This window comes from Podarcis tiliguerta, assembly GCF_965153285.1.
Source record: "Podarcis tiliguerta genome assembly, chromosome: 13".
NCBI classification, from domain to species: domain Eukaryota; kingdom Metazoa; phylum Chordata; class Lepidosauria; order Squamata; family Lacertidae; genus Podarcis; species Podarcis tiliguerta.
The window spans coordinates 53,122,555-53,144,641 of NC_139546.1; the positions used below are offsets into that span (position 1 = coordinate 53,122,555).

Consider the following 22,087-nt stretch of genomic DNA (forward strand, 5'->3'; position numbering starts at 1 on the left):
ATTCCCCGCCCATCTGGCTGGGTTTCCCCAGCCACTCTGGGGAGAGCAGCGTATGAGTCCTGTGGCCAGTCAGGCCAAAGGGGGCCCAGGAAGACCGGTGTCCGCTCCCCGCGGGGGACCCTGATCTCCGAATCCAGATAGACTGCTTCTGGACCTGGAGGTTCCATAAGAGGAGACTGGGAAAGATAGGAGAGCCATCTTCAAATATCTTGAGGGTTGCCACATTTAGCTGAGATATTATATTATTATTATTATTATTATTATTACTACTACTACTATATGAAAAGTTTTTATTGTTAAAATAATTTAGCATTAATACACACATATTACGAATATACATGCATACAAACATACATTTCATACAATCCTTAAGAATATTCTAACATACCTACATTCAGTCCCAGAGATAATTCCTTTTCCCTTCACCATCCACCACACCCCTCACCCCACCCTTGTGTTAGACTTCCAATCTACTCAATTGCAAAGCTAAGATGATATTCTTCTTCTTCTTCTTCTTCTTCTTCTTCTTCTTCTTATTCTTATTATTATTATTCTGTTGGGAGCCGCCCAGAGTGGCTGGGGAAAGCCAGCCAGATTGAACTTGAAATACTTTATGTCACTTGCACAACTTGTCTGCAGTGAGATTACACAGAAAACCCCTATTTTTCTTGCGAGCCCGTTGTTTACCAGTTTTGTGCGTGAGTAGGTGAAGTATTGGGAGATTAGAGCCGGAGCGTATGAACGTGCCGCCATCTTGGAACAGGGTATATATAAATTATTATTATTATTCTGTTGGGAGCCACCCAGAGTGGCTGGGGAAACCCAGCCAGATGGGCGGGATATATACAATATATTATTATTATTATTATTATTATTATTATTATTATTATTATTATTATTATTCCTGCATTGCAGGGGGTTGGGCTAGATGACCCACGGGGTCCCTTCAAACTCTACAATTCTGAGATTCTCCCATCCTCCTTCCGCTCGTTCCTCAGAGGGGCAGGGCAGAAACCGCTCTCTCCCCTGGAGACTCTTGAGCCAAGAGGCAGGTAAACAGCCAAGCCCTTCCGCTCCCTTGAGCGATTTCTTCATCTTGGCTCGGATCCTGCCTCTCTCGGACGGGACTCCCGCCCTCCCTGGCCTGCCCCGGCCGTGGGGACCCAGGCGTCCTGACCTGCAGGTGTTGTCGATGCGCACGCCATGCTTGGTCTCGGTGGGCTTCTTGCCCACCTGGATGTTGAAGCCGGTGTCGAAGAGGAGCACGAAGGAGATGACGCCCGACTCGGGCTTCAGGTACAGCAGGAAAGAGTCTTTCACCACCAGCCACCTGGAAAGGGGTCCCGGAGGTGTAAAGGGGGACGAGAGAGAGAGAAGACCCCACCCCTCTCCCCACAGCAGCACCCTGGGGAGACTCACCTCTTCGACCAGCGGTAGCAGAACTGGTGGCGCCCGGCGCAGTTGAGGCCCTGCAAGCGGTGGCCCCCAGACCGTTTCAGGATCATGCCCTCCCTGGAGAAAGAGAGGGAGGGGACACAGCGAGAGTTGCGGAGCCGGCGTTTGTCCACAGACAGATTTCCAGGTCAGGTGAACAGCATGACCAAACCGCTGGAGTGGTACCTATTTATCTACTTGCGCTGGTGTGCTTTTGAACTGCTAGGTTGGCAGGAGCAGGGACCGAGCAACAGGAGCTTACTGTGTCGCAGGGATTCAAACTGCCGACCTTCTGATCGGCAAGTCCAAGAGATTCAGTGGTTTAGACCACGGGTCAGCAAATGTTTTCAGCAGGGGGCCAGTCTATTATCCCTGAGACTTTGTGGGGGGCCGGACTATATTTTTGGGGGGGGAAATGAACAAATTCCTATGCCCCACAAATAACCCAGAGATGCATTTGAAATAAAACGACACATTCTGCTCATGTAAAAACATGATGATTCCTGGACCGTCCGCAGGCTGGATTTAGAAGGCAATTTGGCCGGATCCGGCCCCTGGGCCTTAGTTTGCCTACCCATGGTTTAGACCACAGCGCCACCTGTTCACAAACAGCTGGGCTGAACGCCAGAGGTGCCCCCAAACCTCTCCCCTGCCAGGGGTCCTTGCAGGCACTGGAGGAAAGCTCTCTGCCCCCTCGCAGGATCATGCCCAGGGGGCAGGCAGGAACACACCCAGACCCATAACCAGGACCCCACTTCACTCACAGGCCTTTCGGTCCCAGGTCCGGGATGAAGGAGAGCGAACTCACATCCAGGAACTCTGCCTGCCCGAGAGAAGGAAATTGAAAAAAGCATCAGTTAGCGCCAGGAATCGCATTTCGGGGGGTTGGGCTGGATGACCCGCCGGAGCCCTTCCGCCTGCACATCTCTAGGAAGAAGGCGGCTGGCGTATCGGGCAAATGCGCAGCTCCGGGAGGCGAGCAGAGGGAAAGGAGAGCCCAGGGGAAGGGCCCCTCTGCCCCCCAAGAGAAAACAGGGCACCCTCCCTCCTGGCACGGGCGGGTGGCAGACAAAAGGGGCATCACCATGGCATGGTAGTCGCGGTAGACGCTCATCTCCAGCAACGTGTTGAGGTAATTCTCCAGCTGCTTCTGCGAGGGACAAGCGAGAAGAGACATTGCCTTGGGTTGTTTGGGATATTGCAACCCCAGATCACCCCCTTAGCGGCCACAGCGACGCTTTCCTCCTCTTCCTTTCCGCTGTTTGCAAACTAAGGGCCCTGGAGTTAATTGGAAAGCTCTCCAGCGCATTGAAGGGCATTGTGCGGCGACTCCTGGAGCTGGCCAGCAGGTGGTGCTGCTGCTTTGCTTTGCTGCTCTGCCAAACACACTTCTTTCTCTCCACTCCTCCTTCGATACGATACAATATGATACGATACAATAATCTGTATTGTCATTGTCCCATACAGAACAATGAAATTGAAAATCTACATCAGACATTCAGAAACCAACAAGGCTGCTATCCCAGCCTGGTTAGCTCCTTAAAAACTCTGATACCCCATTTTTAAATACAATATACTTCCATAGAGACTCCTTACACTGCGTTTAAAACCAAAATCGCCTTTGGATAGAAACTGTTTCTCAGGCGGCTTGTCCTGGTCTTAATAACCCTGTACCTTCTTCCAGAAGGCAGGAGCTGAAAGAGATCATTTCCGGGGTGCGCACTATCCTGCGCTATCTCTGCCGCTTCCTTATGGCACCTGGAAGCATAGATTTGATCCAAGGTGGGAAGAGCGCACCCAGTTATTCTCTCCGCAGTCTTTGCAACCCTGGACAGCATTGTTTTTTCCCTGACGGTGCAGCTCCCAAACCACACACAGAGACCATAAGTTAATACACTCTCAACAGTGCAATGGTAAAATGCCATCAACAGGTCCTTTGAGAGATTGTGCTCTCTTCATCAGGTCTTTGCCGTTTTCTCCCCAGGTTAGGTCATCTCTCAACTCCATTCCCAGAAATCGAAACACTGGGACCTGTTCCACGCACCTCCCCTCAATAATAAGTGGCTGAATATTCAATTTGCATTTCCTAGAGTCCACCATAATCTCTTCCCCCCCCCTTTAGGTTAAGGAGTAAGTTGTTTTTCCTGCCCCACTCCCCCAGCTGCTCAACTTCCGCCCTATAGGCCGCCTCCCCCTCTCCAGCCCCACATGCACACAGACCCACGGCATGGCCACAAACCTGCTTGCTGGACGGGCGCCGGGACACCTCCCCGCCGTGGGGCAGAGAGGGCAGGCCCAGGACTGTTCCGTCGGACCGAGAACCCAGGGCAGCAAACCTGGGAGAGAGAGAGAAGAGACAAATGATGCTCTAGAACGTTGGCTGAATGAGGCCAGCATCCTGTTCTCATGGGATCAACTAAGTGCCTATTGTGGGAACCAGCAATCAGGATTCGAACACAAGACCTGCTCTCCAGCAACTGGGATTCAGCAGCATTTGCTGCTGGGGCAGAGCGTAGCCCCGGGGGCTGGCAGCCATTGCTAGCCTTCTTCTTCTCCTCCTCCTCCTCCCGGAAGCTGCCTCAAATCTTGGAAGCCATCCGAGTTGGAGGCTTCCTGTGGCAGAGAGTTCCACAGTCTAACTCAGCTCAACCTCCTCAGCTGCCTGACGAAGGACACTTTGGGGCTGCCGGAGGGATGTGGCCACTGCTCAGCGTCCCCTCGGTTCTCCTTGGAAGAAGGAAAGCCCCACTGGCAAGGGGAAAGTTTGCTTATCGTAGAATAATATTAATAATTAATAATAATGTTTTATTATTTATACCCCGCCCATCTGGCTGGCTTTCCCCAGCCACTCTGGGCGGCTTCCAACTGATTATTAAAAACAATACAGCATCGGACATTAAAAACTTCCCTAAACAGGGCCACCTTCAGTTGTCTTTAAAAGTAAATAATAATAATAATAATAATAATAGAAAGGACGTCCAGTCCTTTTTGAAAGCCATCCTGTTTGAGGGCCAACTCTGCCTCCTGTACTGCTTTTTCCTTCCTTCCTTCCTTCTTTCCTTTCTGTTATGTTTGCACTTTGGTTTGCAAATTAATAGCAATAAAAAATATTTATGCGTGCAATTAAACAACCACAACTGTGGAATCCACCGCAGGTTAAAACCGTTTTGACACGCCCGTCACCCGAGACAAATCCTGAGCTCGAGTCTCTCACATCCTTCTACTGCGACGGAATATCCCTGCGGAAAAAACACCCGTGACCGTTTTGGTCCCACCTGGCTTCTCAGCTTGGGCTACTGAGAAAGGGCACTTGGCTACCAAGTCCAGCCACAATGGGCTTGGAAACACAGAGACATCAGATTCACTAATAAATGGACAGAGCCTGTTACCAACTGCGGTTCCTGGACAGGGAAAGCTTCGTTCCTAAAATCCAAGAATTGTAGAGTTAAGGGACCCGAGGGTCATCTAGTCCAACCCCCCGATGACTTCAAGGCTGCACTACTGCAATGCACTCTCTGTGGGGCTTCCCTCGCTCTTGCTGACCCCACCAGTCAGAATTGGCACTATATAAATTCAATAAATAAATAAATATGCAGGCACCACGCAAGACCCGTTCTGCCTCTCTAAGAACTTGTGTGGCAGCGCCTGACCTTTGGAACTCCCTGCCACTTGAGACCCAGCCCTGTTCTGTTTTCCCCTGCGCCTGCTAGAAACATCCCTCGTTGACACAGAGCCTGCCCAGACACGCAGGCTGCCAGGGTACATTTTAATCTGCTTTTTTCCTTTATTGCTGATTTTATCTTTTGAATGCTGCTGTTGCTGATAACATTATCGTTTTGTAAACTGTTCTGATGGTTTGGTGCAGGGAAACAACAAGCAAGCGAACGAGCGAGCGCAGTGTGTGATTTATGGAATAAGTAGATAAATAAAATTAAAAACGCCCTGACTGGTCAGGTTCTCTCCTCACCGTGTCAGGGGCAGGAAACTCATCAGGATCCGGTGCTTCATGAGATCCCGGTGTAGCTCCTGGAAGTGCTTGAATTTCTTCTTCATCGTCCAGGTGAACTCGCCGTGCGTGAGGCGCAAGGAGTACACAGTGTTTGGCCGCACCTGCCCAGGAGACAGAGGCCAACAGAAAAAAGACACTCACAGAACTGAGAAATTGCGCAAAATAAATGAAATACCATGAAAATCCCTGAAACTAGAAGGAATCGGCTAGAAATATTACAGTGGTGCCTCGCAGGACAAAATTAATCCATTCCGTGAGTCTCTTCGTCTAGCGGTTTTTTCGTCTTGCGAAGCAACCCTATTAGCGGCTTAGCGGATTAGCGCTATTAGCGGTTTAGCGGCTATTAAAGGCTTAAGGGATTAGCAGATTAGTTGCTAAAAGGCTATTAGCGGTTTAGCGGCTTAGAAAAAGGGGGTGGGGAGCGGAAAAAATCTCAAGACTCGCAAGACATTTTCGTCTTGCGAAGCAAGCCCATAGGGAAATTCTTCCTGCGAAGCGCCTAGAAAAACGGAAAACCCTTTCGTCTAGCGGGTTTTCCGTCTTGCGAGGCATTCGTCTTGCAGGGCACCACTGTATCTTGTGTAAATCAAGTAAATCAGAAAAATCAAAAAGCTTAAGGAAAAGAATTAGAAAAACCAAAAATAGAACAAGGCCTTAACGGGATACTGGCTACAAACCTCGTTTCATTGAACTATTCAGTTTCCTCAGAAGGAAATAGAAAAATCATAAAGTTTAAATGACCCAAATTCAAACAAGGGTAGAACCCTAAAAATTCCGACGTATTATGATCCTAGCTCGACCGAGGTAAAGCAAAGTTTTAAAACTTGCTATTTAGGTTTTCCAACCTTTTTTTTTTGTAAATTCAGTATTAGAAACTGTACTTTCGAGTCCTCAATCCTTTATTACTGCGCTTTGCTTTGTGCAATTTTTCAGGAGAGAGAAGCCGGCAGCTGAAATCACCACAATGAGCCCTTTGCGGGGGCCAGACAAACTCTTCTCCCTGCCCCCCCAACCCTGCATTGAAGGGGGTTGGACTAGATGGCCGCTGGTGGGCCCCTTCCAAGTCTGGACCTATATGATTCCACTGGGAACTGGGGCAATTGTGATATGAAAGTCCCCCTTTGCTGGGTGGCTGGGCATCTGATATCAGGTGAGAAGCTGTCTTGTAAAAGGAACAGATCATAACATTATGGTGGAAGATTGGGAAAGGTTAAAGAAAATTGATTTAAAATTTACAGATTGTTCTTTGCTGAAAGAAAATTATATGAAGATGATGTATAGATGGTATATGACTCCAGTGCAGTATAAAACCAGTTCAAATATGTGTTGGAAGTGTAAGGAAAAGGAGGGAACATTCTACCCTATGTGGTGGGAATGTAATGAAATTAAAAAGTTTTGGGAGATGATATACAATGAATTGAAGAAAATGTTCCATCTAACATTAGTTAAGAAACCTGAAGCATTTTTGTTAGGGATCGCAGGAAAAGACCTGCCAAGGAAGCTGAAAAATATCTTCATGTACGCGACAACGGCGGCGAGAGTCTTAAGAAGGATGGAAGAACGAGGAAACACCGACTAAAGAATCACGGCAAGAGAAATTGATGGACTATGCAGAACTGGCAAAACTGAGACATAAACTACGGGACAAGGATAACTGTGATTTTAAAGATGAATGGGAACCTTTTACAAAGTATTTAAAGAAACAACAAAGTGAACTGGACTCCTTGGCAGGTTTTGACTAAACACTCACAAACTCTTTATTGACAATAATCAGTCAGATAAATTAAGGATCTGTACAGTTTTGTAACATGCAGAGAACAGCATTTGTAGAGAAACCAGAGGTTGGAACTGAGGGAAGTCGGGGGGGGAGGGGAGGGGGGTTATTTTATGGGGGGGGAATCAAAGACGATATGTTTTAAATTAATATGTTTTGTTTAAATTCTTAATAAAAAATATTTTTTTTTTTTTAAAAAGGAACAGACTAGAAGAAAATGTTTAAAATGACATTTGTGGGAAAAACACACCATAAGCAACAAAGAAAGATGTTAAGTGACTAAGTTAATTTTATGAGAAAATTGGTTTTGGAAAACTGTTACAATGATATACACTGAAATTCAACCAGGGGGATTTGAGGAAGTCACTTAACAATGTTACTAAGATTGGATCAAGTACATTTAAGATGTATGTTTGTTTAAAAATTTTGGAAAATCAATTTGAAAATTTGAAAAAAAGAGAGAGAGAGATGGATGGCTGCTGTAAGGTTACGGAGGAATTGCGAAAGGCCAGAGAGGATGCCTTGGCCAACGGGCTCAGGGCACCTTGAGAAAAAGCGGATATTGAGCTGCAAGACTTCTTATGAAATCGGGGGATTACAGTCTTCAGAGAAAAGATGGGGAGGGACGCAGGAAAGGTGCTCAGAGAGGCCAAAGAGTAAAAAGAGAAAGAGAAAGTGCCAAAGAAAAAGGCAATTCTCTCTCACGAATCATCACCCAAGGAAGCTGAACAGCGGGAGATTCGTGACGCGCAAAAATAAAACCCTTCTCTCGGATAACCTGTGGAACTCCCTGCCACAGGAGGCCAACTTGGGGAGGAGGCAGCGATGCTTCTGAATGCCAGGTTGCAGGAAACCACAGGAAGGGAGAGAGCTCCTCTCGCACTCAGGTCCCGGGATGGCAATCTGGCTGGCCCCCGTAAGAACAGGAGGCGGCTGGACTGGGGGGGTCCCCATTGGCCTCATGCAGCAGCCTGGCTCTCCTGGGGGCTTCGCCGGGGGCAAAAAACTGGCTAGCCCACCCCCCAACTATGGCACTTGGGACCCTTCCCGTCTGCCCTCCCCTTTCCACGCCTCCCACCCAATTCCGAGACATTCTGTGTTCGGAAACCAAAAACAGGTGGTGATGGTGGGGTTGGACTAAATGACCTTTGGAGGGCCCCTCTGGCGCCACGATTCTACGAAAAACCAAGCTTGAAGGTGTATCTTGCAGGAGGCGAACCTGCAAGCGGGACACAAGCCCCATAGCCGCTCTCCGCTCCTGCAACGGGTCAAATCTGCATGGAGCAGAAAGGGGGCTTCCTTCTCATCCGCCCCCCACCCCTAAAAAGGTTCAGTTTCTTTTTCCTCTTCCCCTTGCAATCCTCTTTTATTTCGTGGTGCATTCAGAGCTGGCCGGTTTGTTGTCTGCAAAACAAGCTGCCTCTACTCAGTGTCACGAGGAGCCAGAAAAGGAGGAAGAGGAAGAGAAGAAAGAAGAAGAAGAGGTTTTAAATTAAGGGTTTTAAAATTTGTTGTTAGATGCCCTGAGCCTGGTTTTCTGAACCAGGAAGGGCGGAGTATAAATAAAATTATTAGTAGTAGTATTAGTATTAGTATTAGTATTAGTATTAGTATTATTATTAGAGGCCTCCCTCGCCCTCCTCAAAGGGAACCCAGAGGCCTGGCGGAGAGGCAGAGCCTGCTTGCAAAGGGCACCCGCGGAACTCCCTGCCACTTGAGGAGCCGGAGAGCGGCTTGAGCTCAGGAAGGGAGAAGCAACAGCGATCAATATTGGGGCTTAGATAATTCAAACATATGTGATATGAGACAGCTAAGGAAAAGGAGGAAACAAACAAACATCCGGAAAGGATGGGTGGGAAGTCCAGAAGAAACTATGTATACAGTATATGTATATTTTACATATATATAAAACCCTGTGTATGTGTGTGTGTATAAATTTATTTATTTATACCCCGCCCTCCCCAGCCAAGACCGGGCTCACGGTGGCTGACACCAGGTATAAAAACAATTGATTAAAATACAACTTAAAAACAAGATGAAAACACAACATTAAAATGCAGCCTCATTTTGGTAGATACGATGACAAACACAATAAAAATCACATTTTGAAAAATAATAATGGGAGAAGCAACGGCTGGTGGCAGCGGGAGCAGAAGGGGAGGCGTTGGGGGAAAAGGTCTGGGTGCAGGATCAGGCCAGAGATCTGGGCAAAGCGCCCCACAATGGCCCAGATCCACGGAAGGCAAAGGATTTCGAGACGGTAGATTTCTTGGGGGGGGGGGGAATCTGCATGGCTGTTTGGCTGAGAGACAACCGATTTGAAAGAATCAGAAGAGACTTGCAGGATCCGGCCCCGTGGCCCCTCTTGGCCAGCCAAGGGCCCATGGTGGGGAACCAGCAAGCAGACGTGGGGTTTCCAGAAACTGGCGTTGAGAAGCATCTCTGCCTCCAGTGGGAGAGAGTTCCACAGTCTAACTCCGCACCGAAGAAGCCCTTTACTTTCTCCCTCTGCCCCGAATCCTCCAACATTCAGCTGAGTCTCTCGGTGTCGACCGATTAAGAAATCTGTGCAGCGCTTTCTGTTTTGTTGAGAAACAGCTTGTCAGCAAAAGCCACACCTCATTTGCGTAACGGACATGGAGGGGGAACCTATTTGCATGCTATTTGCATACTGTTGCCAGCCAAGAGGAGATGCCAGAGGCAAACTCGGCCCTCTAGCTGTTTTGGGACTACAACTCCCATCATCCCTGAACCGCTGGCCCTGTTAGCTAGGGATGATGGGTGTTGTAGTCCCAAAACATCTGGAGGGCTGAGTTTACCTATGCCAGGCTCAGCCGCACAAGACCTGCTTTTGGAAACATAGCATTGTGCAGTTGGCAGGGACCCCCAGGGGTCATCCATACCAACCCCCTGTGACGCAGGAATCTCAGCTAAAGCATCCATGACCCAGGGTCACCCCAACTCTGCTTAGAAACCTCCAAGGAAGGGGAGTCTGCCGCCACCGTTTACACGGAGGGGAGTGTAATTTGAGGACCTGGGAGAGACCCGGGTTCAGAGCCCACGACTTGACCACAAAGCTCTCACTGGACTCAGCTCTCAGCCTGGACCACCTCACAGGCTGGTTGCTGGCATTCCTTGAGGACTAGGACCTTGGAGTGAGGACCCACCGGGTGTGAGTTTGGGGGCCGGTCCCTACCTCTCAGCCTAAGCTAATTGGGAGTTAAAGCGCTCACGGATTCATAAATGGGATTGGAGGGCTGGAGCAACAGTGTGGGGTAGTGGTTAGAGTGTGGGACGAGTTCCTGGGAGAGAACAGGGTTCGGATCCCACGACTTGACCACAAAGCTCTCACTGAACTCAGCTCTCAGCCTGGCCCACCTCGCAGGGTTGTTGCAGGGATTAAACGAGGAATGGGGAATTAAACTGGGCATAGACCACCTTGAGCTCCTGGTAGGAAAATTTGGGATTATCAATGCAATAAGCAAGCAAAGAGAAAAAATCAGGCCAACTCCTGGCTCAGTGGCCAGGGAACATTTCACAGAACCGTATAAATGTAGAGTTGGACCAGGTACTCCAAGGGGTCATCCATACCAACCCGCGGCAGTTCGGGAATCCTGTTTGCGCCTGAATCCTGTTCACGGGTTTCCCGCTGAGGCACCTGTGAGGACAGGGTGCGGGGCTAGCTGGGCAACCCCATTGGGCCTGATCCTGCTGCTGCTGCTCTCTCAGTGCTTGAGGAAGGTCTGGTTTTTTTGCTCACTGAATTTGCAAAGAGAGCTCTTTCCCTCCCTCTCCGGGTTCTCTTTGTCTCTTTGTAACCTGAGACTCGGAGGACAGCAAAGCCCCGCTCTGACTTGTCTGCTCAGGGCTGCAGGATCCTCCCCGGAGCAGAACCGGGAGGGGGAGGGGAGGCAGCGGCGCCCCCCCCCTCCCAAAAACCAAAGGTTGCCCGGCTGGCAAAGCCCCGTACCTACTGTCCTGTTTTTCATTCCCACGGAAAAAAATTAAAAGTTATATGCAACTCTGCAGCGGATGCGCTGAATGAGGAAGTCCAGCTTGCCTTCGGAAAATAATATATATCATTTGACTCTGGATTTAATTGCTGTGATTCCCGCATCGCTTGGGGCCGGGCTAGATGAGTCTTGGGTGCCCCTTCGATTTCCGCCCCCCCCCCACTTCTCCCTTAGGCGCCCCCTTACCTTGGAACCGCTGGCATATCTCTCTGCGCTCTCCACGCGCGCAGTGACGGGGACCCCTCTGAGGAAAATGGGCCCCTGAGATCGGAGGGGCTTCCGCTCGTAGACGGCCAGGAAGGGGCTGAGATCACCTGGGGAGAGAGGGAGGCAGGACCGGTTAGGGGACCCCCAACTCCTGCCCCTAATTAACCCACAACCTACAAAAAGTGGGGTGTCCCTGCACCGACTGACCTGGCGCCTCGTCCCGGCGGAGACCATCTCTCTCGTCCTCCGCTTCCAGGTCCGAGTCGTCCAGGGGGGTCTCCCCGCCGGGGTGGGGTCTCTCCAAGCTCAGCATGGGGCCGTCCTGCTGGGGTGCGGGAGGAGGAGGAGGAGCAAAAAGAACCCAGGAGTCCGAGCCCTCATGCCGGGCCCGGAGATCTCCAAAAACTTCGGCACAGGAAATTCTTTCTCTCTCTCTTTCCCCGATTCCGCTGGAAATTTTTACGCACAGGCAGCAGCCGGTCTCTCCAGGCAGCCAGTTCCTGCTCCACCCTGCCTGGTCCGCCTGACTCACGCTCCGGGAAAGGGGGGGCATCCCTCCCTCCCACCCCCCCCCCCCGCTGGTCCCAGGCGGGTCTGGATGCCGGACAGACGTGTTGGGCAGGAAGCGCAGGCTGGCCTCGCCCCGGGCGTCCGAGGATCCCCGCGGGGCGAGGCCAAAGGGGGTCTCCATCTCTTGGAATTAGGATTGCCGGAAGAAATATCAACAACCTCAGATACGCAGCAGACACAACTTTGATACCAGAAAGTGAGGAGGAATTAAAAAACCTTTGAATGAGGGTGAAAGAGGAGAGCGCAAAATATGGTCTGAAGCTCAACATCAAAAAAGCGAAGATCATGGCCACTGGGACCATCACCTCCTGGCAAATAGAAGGGGAAGAAAAGGAGGCAGGGAGAGAGTTTACTTTCTTGGGCTCCATGATCACTGCAGATGGTGACAGCAGTCACGAAATTAAAAGACGGCTGCTTCCTGGGAGAAAAGCAATGACAAACCTAGACAGCATCTTAAAAAGCAGAGACATCACCTTGCCAACAAAGGTCCGTAGAGTTAAAGCTCTGGTTTTCCCAGTAGTGATGTATGGAAGTGAGAGCTGACCATCAAGAAGGCTGATCGCTGAAGAATGGATGCTTTTGAATTCTGGTGCTGGAGGAGACTCTTGAGAGTCCCATAGACTGCAAGAAGATCCAACCTCTCCATTCTGAAGGAAATCAGCCCTGAGTGCTCGCTGGAAGGACAGATCCTGAAGCTGAGGCTCCAATACTTTGGCCACCTCATGAGAAGAGAAGACTCCCTGGAAAAGACCCTGATGTTGGGAAAGATGGAGGGCACAAGGAGAAGGGGACGACGGAGGACGAGATGGTGGGACAGTGTTCTCGAAGCTACCAGCATGAGTTTGACCAAACTGTGGGAGGCAGTGGAAGACAGGAGGGCCTGGCGTGCTCTGGTCCAGGGGGTCACGAAGAGGCGGACACGACTAAACAACAACATCTCTTGGCCCAGCCTCCTGCCCCCCCAGCGGCTAAATGTCCCCAAGGACCCAGCGAGCGAGGTAGACTGCCCCTCCGCCAGGAGGCTCGATTAAGGACGGCAGAAGGGTCCACATGTTCCAAGATTAAAGCCTTTTGGGATACCATATATAATGAATTGAAAAAGATATTGAAGTATAATTTCAGCAAAAAAACAGAGGCTTTCCTGTTGAGGTTAATTGAGGAAATCCAAATGAAAGATGTAAATTTGTTCATGTGTGCAACAACGGCAGCAAGAATACTCCTGGCCCAGAAATGGAAGCAAAAAGAACTCCCCACTTTGGAAGATTGGCAAGTAAAGACAGTTGAATACGCGGAGCTGGCGAAGCTGACAGGGAAGATTCGGAATCGCTGTGACAATTTGTTCCAAAAGGACTGGGGCAAATTTATACTCTGTATGAAAGAAAATTGCAAACAGCTGAATACGTTTGTAGGTTTAAGTTGAAATGTTTGGTGGTAATGGGAAATTAAGGAGCTGATTACTGATAAGTAGGCGATTGTTAAAAGATTGATTTAAGGTATAAAAGTGAATTTAGGAATGTGGAGAAATTGGTAATGAGATATGGAAGTCTGCTAGAGGGAGGGAAGGAAGTCGATGCTTTATTTAAGCAGTGTCTTAAGTCATGAATTATTATTTTTTGATATTGGAATGTAATAAAATATGGAAAACTTAATAAAAATTATATTTTTAAAAAATGGAGGCAGAAGGGTGGGCAAGAGATGTGGAACATAATATAATGTTTGAAGAGTGGGAAAGACTGCGGAAGAAAGGGGTCAAGTTCACCGCATGTACAGTTTTAAAGGAAAATATTATGAAAAGGATGTATAGGTGGTACTTAACCCCAGTAAAATTAGCAAAGAGTTATCACAACAGTGATCATCTCTGCTGGAAATGCAAAGATAAAGAAGGTACTTTTTATCATATGTGGTGGACCTGTCCCAAGGTGAAAGACTTCTGGGAGAAGATTTAGAATGAATTGAAAAAAAATGTTGAAATATACATTTATAAAGAAACCAGAGGCCTTTCTTCTAGGAATAACAGGTTTGGAATTGCCCCAAAAGATGTTAAATTATTTTTGTATGCCACAACTGCTGCGCGAATCTTATTAGCTAAGAATTGGAAAACACAAGAAGTTCCAACAGTGGAAGATTGGCAGATGAAGATGGTGGACTTTTCGGAGCTGGCCGACCTGACTGGAAGAGTCCGTGACCAGAAGGAGGAGGAGTACCAGGAGGAATGGATGAAATTCAAAGACTGTTTAGTTAAATATGTTAAATTAAATTAATTGGACTGCCTGCAAGTACCAGTTAGGCTTAGGATTTAAATGTGTAATGTGATTAATTAATATGTTTAAAGTTGAAATGTAAAGAAAGAAGTGAGTAAGTCAATTTTTTAAGAACTTAGGTTTTGGAAAACCGTTAAAATAATACACAGTGAAATCCAGCCAGAGGGATACGAGGAAGTCACTTAACAATGCTACGAAGTTTGGTTTAAATACAGTTGAGATGTAGGTCTCTTTGTTTGTTTTTATGTTTGTTTAATTTTTTTTTTAAAAACTAATAATTTTTTGGGGAGAAATAAAAAAGGACAGCGGAAGGGGCGGCCGCTGGAAGAGGCCAAAGGGGGTCCTCACCTTAGCCTCGCATCCTGGAATACCCCCAAAGGAAGCCCCCCCCAAGGCAGAATCCGGGCGCAAGAGGAACGCTCTCCCCTCTGGCGTTCAGAAGCATTCCCTGCTTCCTCCTCCAGGAATTTTTCCCGTCCTCTTTTAAAGCGATCCAGGTGGGTGGCCGGGAGTTCCGCAGGTTAACTCTGCACCGTGCCAGGGACCCCGGAGCGCTGCCGCCTGCCTGTGCAGACATTATGGGGCGAAATGGGCCTGGCGCAACAAGGCGGCTCTCTCCGATGCCAGAGGACTCTGCAAATCGGTGGGTGGGATACTAGAGGAAGAGGCACCATATCTGCGAAATATTTAAACAACCTTTTCTCTGTGGGGCTGCCCTCTGCCTGGAGGAGGGGCACATGTGGGGCTGCCTGGGGTCAGTGGGAGGTGAGCCCCAGTGGTATGCCAGCTCCTAGACGAGGTTCACCAAGTCATGTCCTGCTAACCTTCTGGCTAGACTACTGCAACGCACTGTGTATGGGACTACCCTTGAAGATGGCCCCGTGAGAGTGCAAGGAAATCGAACACCAATATTGCACGATTCGCACTGGCTGCCTCAGACAAGGCGCTGGTGCGAGTGCATAAACCTCTATATGACAGAGGCAGAGTGGTGTAGTGGTTAGTGTCAGGCTACGACCGGGGAGAGACAAGGGTTCAAATTCCCCCACTCGGCAGTCATGAAGCTCCCAGGCTGTGAGTTTGGGGGCAAGGCCCTGTTGTAGGGGGGCTGTAGGGTGATCCCTTATATCACCTGAGATGGGGGGTGGAGAAGGAAGGTGCGATAATGCAATTAAACGAATGAACGAATGACTTGGGACCCAAATCTATAATCTCCCAGTGATCAGCCCACTTGCCCCCCCCCCCAAATCCTCTTGGAAAAGGCCAAATAATCTGCCCCAAATCCTTTTGCTGCAGTAAAGCGGTTTGCTTTAATTCTCTGAGAGCAACACAATGGTTTGGGTCATTTGCAGGAAGATTTTGGGGCTTGGTTTTGCTGCCGTGCTAAACTCCCACCAGCCAGGAATTCTATGGGGTGCAGGGCAGCCGGGGGGGCAGCCCCTCGGAGGGGGAAAGAGGAATGCCAGGGGAGAGGGTCTCAACTCTGTATTGCATCTTCTCTCACCCTCTCTATAAGGGTCACAGAATTTTGCATTGGGACCCCGCAGGGTCATCTAGTCCAACCCCCTTTAATGCATTGAACCTAACTTGATCCTCTGCCCCCCCCCCCCAAATTGGGAGCTCAACCGGGCAACCTCGGGAGCGTGCAAGCCCAGCCGGAACGCCACCTTCCTGCACCCTGGGTTGGCACTGCGCCCTCCAAGCGACGCATCCCCACACCGGAAGGTTAAAAGAGGAATTCCCCCCTCTTGACCTGAACTGAAACTGGGAATCCCAGAATTACTCCAGCCTCAAGCAGGGCTTCCTCTTTTGCAGGGGTCAGCAAACAGTTCAGCAGGGGGCCGGTCCACTGTCCCTCAGACCTTATGGGGGGCCGGACTACATTTTGGGGGAAAATAACGAACAAATTCCTATGCCCCACAAATAACCTAGAGATGCATTTTAAATAAAAGAGCACATTCTACTCATGTAAAAACACGCTGATTCCTGGACCATCCGCAGGTCGGATTGAGGCGGCGATTGGGCTGGATCCGGTCCCCGGGCCTTAGTTTGCCAACCCCTGTTCTTTTGCCTCCGGGCCTTGCCTGGAGGCTGTGGGTCGCTTCCAGGCCCAGAAAAGGGGGGAACTGGAGATTCCTGCATTTCAGGGAGGGTTGGACTAGATGACCGCTAGGGGTCCCCCTTCCAGCTCTACCATTCGAAGACTCTGTGGTCTCAGAAGGGGATGGGCTTTCTTTTTCGTTGGAGGTTTTTAAAGAGAGTTTGGGTGGGATTCTTTTGCTGAGATCGTCCAGTGATCTATTGGTAGATCACTGGACGTCTGGGGTAGATCACTGGTAGATCACTGCCCTCCCAAAAGAAGCTCAACAAGTTTGGCTCAACTAAAAAAAACATTTTTGCTTCCTGCACCCCCAAAAATGTGGCTTCCCCCCTAAAAAAACCTCAACTTTGACCTGAACCCCCAAAAAGGGGAGTAGATCACTGCCAGTTTTTTTAACTCTGTGAGTAGATCACAGTCTCTTGGGAGTTGGCCACCCCTAGATGACCTCTGGGAGTCCCTGCCTCTCCCCAACAAAAAGGGAAAAATCTGACTTGAACCACTCAGGATCATAGGCCCCAAATGCAGGAAACCGAAAGGGATCTCTTAGGCTCGTTGGGGGATCCCCAAGCCCTGACTCTGCAAGTCCAGTTGTGAAACTTCCTTAAGGCCCAACAGAACTGCTGGAAGCCAAAAGGAGCCCAGGACTTCCGAAACCTCAGCTGCTTCTATCCTATTTGCAGGCGGGTTGGGCTAGATGACCGCTGGAGGGCCCCTTCCGACACTACAGTTCTACGATTCCTGCAATGACTCAGAGCTATGCTCTCGGTCTACTCGGAAGTAGGCAGCGAGGGTGGTCCGCTTCCTGCTCTAAGAGCAGCTCAGGTAGCTGCCCTGGGGCTCTGAGTAGAGAGGCAACGTGGTGCAGTGGTTAGAGCTAGCCTCTGTGAGAGTCAAACCCCCACCTGGCGGCCATGATGCTCCCTGGAGGGGGGAGTTTGGGGACCAGTCCTTGCCTCTTTCAGTCTCACCTACCTTGCAGGGTTGTGGTTCTGGGGGTCAAACGAGGGGAGGGGGCAAAATGGGCAATAGATCAGCGGTCAGCAGGGGGCCGGTCCACTGTCCCTCACACCTTGTGGGGGGCCGGACTATATTTTTGGGGGGGGGGGGATGAATTAATTCCTATGCCCCACAAATCACCCAGAGATGCCTTTTAAATAAAAGGGCACATTCTACTCATGTAAAAACATGCTGATTCGATTTAGAAAGCAATTGGGCCGCATCCGGCCCCCGGGCCTTAGGTGGCCGACCCCCGCAATAAATCAATAAATGAATAACACTTTCCGGAGCTAACAGACTCCAGCCCGGGAGTCCAGGGATGGATCAAAAGACTCAGGACCCCCCCGCTAAAAAAAGCAGCAGGAAGCTAGACAGTTAGACACGTGTCTCTGAGCGGTGTGGGGACGCCCAAAAGCCTGCAAAGAGGGCGAAACCAGACCCAGACCCGTCCCTCCCCCCCCCCTCGCTGGAGCCCCGGCCCCTATCCGCTCGCCCCCATTCCTGGGGCGCAGAGAGAGAGAGAGAGGACGCCCCCACCTTGCTCCTCCCCAGAAAAAGAACCCAGGCGTCCGGGCCCCTGCCCGAGGAGGAGGAGGAGGAGAAGGAAGTACCGCCCCCCCCAGCCTGCCAAATTCCTCCCCGAGTAGCGGAGATTTCGAGTCATAAGGAGGGGGGGGGGGCAAGAGAAAGGGGGCGGGGCCTCGGGATTTTCCAGGGTGGGGGTCTTTCCGAAGCAAGAGCCCTTCGGATCTGCCAGGGGGGGTCGGGATACTGGGATTTTCCGTGGGGTGGGAGGGAGGGAGGGAGGCAGGCGCGCAGGACCTGGTGGAAATTTACAGATGGGGAGGGAGGCCACTTGGGGGGGGGGTCTCACCTGCAGGGTCCGGGGGGGGGGCGAGCAGGGCGCCGTCGCTGCTGCTGCTGCAGCTGCTGGGAAACCGGCCGGGGGGGGCGGGGAGGAAGGAGGGCCGGCTCCGCCCAGAGGGCCCCGAGCCATGTGCAGAGGGCCGCCAGCGCCGCCCCTGCCCTTCCGCCCAATCCCCAGCCGAGGCCAGGCAGGATGAGCCCCCCCCGACTGCCCTCGCCCAAAAAGGGGTGCTGGTGCCGAGGCGTCTCTCGAGCATGCACAGAGCGCCTTCGCTTCCCGGAACCTGAGACGCGCTTTTCTGCTCTGGGGACCCCGCAGGGTCATCTAGCGCAACCCCGGCCGGGGGGGGGTTCAAGGGGCCACTTTTTGGAATCCCACCCACCCCCATCAAAAAAAGGGGGCCCGATTTGTTTTAGGCAAACCAAGGTCCCTTCCTGCGCGCGCACACCCCACGCCTGTTTTTCCCGAGTTTGTGGCAGAACTGGAGAGTTGGAAGGGACCCCCGAGGTCATCCAGCCCGACCCCGCGCAATACAACGGGCGGCATTCCACGTTTGGCCCAGATGTGGATCCTCTGCCCCCGAAAAACACTGCTTAGAAGGGGGTGTCTCGCGCCTTTGGGGGGGGCTCCCAGGTGCTGGAGAGGAGCAGGTATATTTGGGGTGCTCCCCCCCCCGCAGGCTCCAGCTGGTCGGAGGGAGGGAGGGAATCAGTTGGGGAGGCGGCGCCGGGCGCTGTTTGCCAGAGGAGGCGGGAGGGGGGCGTCTCCCCTGGCCTGGCCCACCCAGGGCGTGGGGGGGGGGCGGGGAACTCCCCGTCTTGACAGTCCGGGAGCCCCGGGAGAGCGAGCGAGAGAGGCGCGGGCAGGTGAGCAGGGGGGACCCAGGGGAGACCCCACCCCGGGCCCAAAGGGAAGGAAACAGGGGGGGGGTCTCTACTTTGGGGTGGGGGAGTGGGGAGAAGCAGGCCAGCAAGGGGGGGGGGGCAGAGCCCTGAAGGCAGAACCCCGCCCTTTGCAAATGTGAAAGGGGGTTTGTAAATTTTTTTTGGGGGGGGGGAGACAGAGCATGCATGCTTTGAGGCTTTGTGGTTTTCTCTGTGCCCCCTGATTCTCCTCTGCAGGGGGTGACAATGGGGGGCAGGGAGAGCACCCCCCCATTCCACATGCCCCCCCTCACATCTCTCTTTCTGCCTTAGGATCTGACAGGATGGGGTCCAAGTTTCCCAGCTGCTTCCCCCGGGGAAGGCGCTCCCGGCGCCACAGCAAGACGGAGCAGAAGGAGCCCCCCACAGGTAAGGAGAGCCCCCCAAGTCCCTTGCACTCCCCTTGGGCAACTTCTCCCTGCCCTAGATGCAGCCCCCACCCCCCAGGGCAGGGGCATGGGGATCCCTTCCCCTTTTGCCAGAGAGCTGACCCGGCCCCTCCACCCCAGGTTTCCCCCCCTTGGGTGCCTTTTGGGAGAATCGCCAAATTGTAGAGTTGGGACCCCAGGCGGTCATCCAGACCAACCCCCTGGAGAGGAGCAGGGGTTGCAAACTCTGTTTTGAGCCTCTCCTCTTCCTTCTCCACCTGCAGCGGCTGCTTCCTCCTCCTCCTCGGACGCCCCCCAAGCCGCAGCGCCGCGGACACGCTCCACGCCGTCCACCAGCAGCGAGACAGACTCCCAGAGCGGAAGGGCCTACTTCAGCGGAAAGGCCAGGGTCTCCTTCCGCCACCAGCTGGACTCCGAGAGGGAAGTGACCAGCTGAGCTCCCCCAGAGGAACACTCCTCGCCCCCCACAGGTGCCCCTGGAGCAGGAAGACTGAGCTTGGGCCCCATAGGAGACTCCTGGCAATATAGGGTGGGGGGTCAGTGCAAGCCCCCCACTCCCCCCCCAGCAAACTCATAAACAGCGAGCGCAGCCTGCCTGTTGGAAGCTACTGGGATGAGAAGAGGGGCTGGGCTGCTTCCCAGGCCCCCCCCGCAAACGATCAGCCCTCCTGCAGAAGATGGGGAGGTCAAATAAGTGAGGGGTCAGACCCAAGCAGAGCCAGGATTTGGGCAGCGACCCCAAACTGGAGCGGACTAGTTGTGGGGCTCAGATGAGCAGATAGGTTTGCAGGCTTGGGTCCCGATCCCAGAGCCCCAGCAGCGGATATGGAGCAATAAAAGGTGTTACTCCCCCGTCCTCGTTTCAGATGTGTGTTTTTTTGCGTCGGGGTTGGGCTGGATGACCTCTGGTGGACCCTTCCAAGACCCCAGCCGCTTCTCAAACCAGGCCCAGCTCACAAGGGGCAGGTGGGTCTCCAAAGAGAGGGGAGGGGGCAGGCCCCAATTCTTTTTGCCACGTTGAGCTGCTGGGCAGGGGGCCCAGCCAGTGTTGCGAGCTGCTTGCGTGTCAACGCCTCTCCTCCGGCGCTGGCGCTGGGCCCAATCCGCCCGCCCGCCCGGTCCAAGCAGAAGACAGGCTGGAGCAGGAAAGAGGGAAGGGCCGAGTGCGAAACCAAACACCCCACCCACCAAAACAGGCAGGCGGCGGCGAAGAAAACACGTCGGGCCGTTAAAAGTGAAAATTAAAGGACGGCCGGCCCCAAAATTGTGGTTCGAGGGTCCTTGTTTTCTGCACTGCGCCTCTTCCGCCCCCCCAAAAAAGTGGAGTTTGGGAGAGGGGGGCCAGGGCAGGCCTGCGGCGGCACCTTCCTCCTCCTGGGCTGCTGGGCGTAACCCCTTATCTCACCAGGGTAATCACAGCCTGGGAACAATTGCGGGCAGGATGGAGAAACCTCAATCGGGATTAGAGGGAGGGAGGGAGGCAGCCCTGCGGAGTCAGCCACCCTCGCAGGGGAGGGGGGGCACCAGCGCCCCCTGCTGGCACCTGGGGGGCACAGGGAGAAGAGCAGGGTGCTGGGCTCTTAAGCGGTTCCTGCGCCAGGAGGGACAGAGAAAGGTCACACCCCTCCCTGTCCAGGAAGACGTGAGGCAGGGATCAGGCCCATCAAGTCGAACAGCCTGTTCTCACAAAGCCGTCCTGTGGGAGGGAGTTCCGCAGATTAACTGTCACAAAACTACGAGTCCTGCAATGCCAAGCCAGGGCAGATCAACCCTGAGAGTGTGGTGTGGAAGGGAGGGCTGGACAAGGTCCAGCGTTCATATCTGGCACCCCCAGCCAGATGGACGGGGCATAAATAAGAAAATTTTTATTATTAATCCTCCCCACTGGGCCCTGAAGCTGCCTGGGTCACAAGGCCTCTCAGCCCAACCTACCTCGCAGGCTCGTGGTGGGGGTGGTTATATATTCCTTGCTACCCTGCCTTTCCCCCTGACAAGACTCGAGGCGGCTTGCAGAGGAAAAAGCTGAAAATACAGAAGATGTGTGAGTTATTGAAGGAGCAGAGAGAAAACCACGTATGCTACCTTGAAATGAAATGCCATGAAAATCCCTGGAAAGAGAAGGAATCGACTAGAAATATTATCTTATGGAAATAAACTAAAGAATAAAAATCAAAAAGCTTAAGGGAAAAAATTGGAAAAACCTAAAATTGAACAAGGCCTTCAGGGGATGCCGGCTACAAACCTCCTATCACTGAACTATTCAGTTTCCTCAGAAGGAAATAGAAAAATCATAAATCTTAAATGGCCAAAATTCAAAAAAAGGGGGGGAAACTCCCAAAAATTCTGAAGTATTGTAATCCTTCACCTAGGTCGAGCTATAAAACTTTTTGAGTTTTATTCTTTAGTTTATTTCTATAAGATAATATTTCTAGTCGATTCCTTCTCGTTTCAGGGATTTTCATGACATTTCATTTGTTTTGCGCGATTTCTCGGTTCTTTGACTGTCTTTTTTCTACTGCGTTTGCTACCTTGAGCTCCTTGCAGG

At 51.7% G+C, this 22,087-nt stretch overlaps 2 protein-coding genes across 3 annotated transcripts in view; one reads left to right on the top strand and one right to left on the bottom strand.

The window, feature by feature from the left end:
- The window catches only part of PLD2 (phospholipase D2), a 39,450-nt gene extending 20,868 nt beyond the window's left edge, over nucleotides 1-18,582 (bottom strand). Inside the window, exons 1-9 of one of the 2 annotated variants that reach the window (XM_083410111.1) lie at nucleotides 18,237-18,582; nucleotides 11,645-11,759; nucleotides 11,417-11,544; nucleotides 5,402-5,544; nucleotides 3,674-3,770; nucleotides 2,519-2,584; nucleotides 2,199-2,257; nucleotides 1,420-1,512; nucleotides 1,178-1,330 (exon numbers count right to left, since the gene is read on the bottom strand). In XM_083410111.1, the coding sequence (XP_083266237.1) occupies nucleotides 1,178-1,330; nucleotides 1,420-1,512; nucleotides 2,199-2,257; nucleotides 2,519-2,584; nucleotides 3,674-3,770; nucleotides 5,402-5,544; nucleotides 11,417-11,544; nucleotides 11,645-11,759; nucleotides 18,237-18,554 (1,172 nt within the window). In that variant the 5' untranslated portion in view covers nucleotides 18,555-18,582. Of the gene's footprint in view, nucleotides 1-1,177; nucleotides 1,331-1,419; nucleotides 1,513-2,198; nucleotides 2,258-2,518; nucleotides 2,585-3,673; nucleotides 3,771-5,401; nucleotides 5,545-11,416; nucleotides 11,545-11,644; nucleotides 12,204-18,236 lie in introns of those variants that run through there. The other variant, XM_083410110.1, reaches the window with a different exon arrangement.
- A 352-nt stretch (nucleotides 18,583-18,934) lies between these two features.
- LOC310663210 (uncharacterized protein) lies at nucleotides 18,935-20,395 on the top strand. The gene is made up of 3 exons (XM_083410903.1): nucleotides 18,935-19,096; nucleotides 19,427-19,522; nucleotides 19,806-20,395. Exons 2-3 carry the CDS (start codon nucleotides 19,438-19,440, stop codon nucleotides 19,976-19,978), a joined length of 258 nt encoding a protein of 85 aa, XP_083267029.1. The 5' UTR covers nucleotides 18,935-19,096; nucleotides 19,427-19,437; the 3' UTR covers nucleotides 19,979-20,395.
- Nucleotides 20,396-22,087: the final 1,692 nt, after the last annotated feature.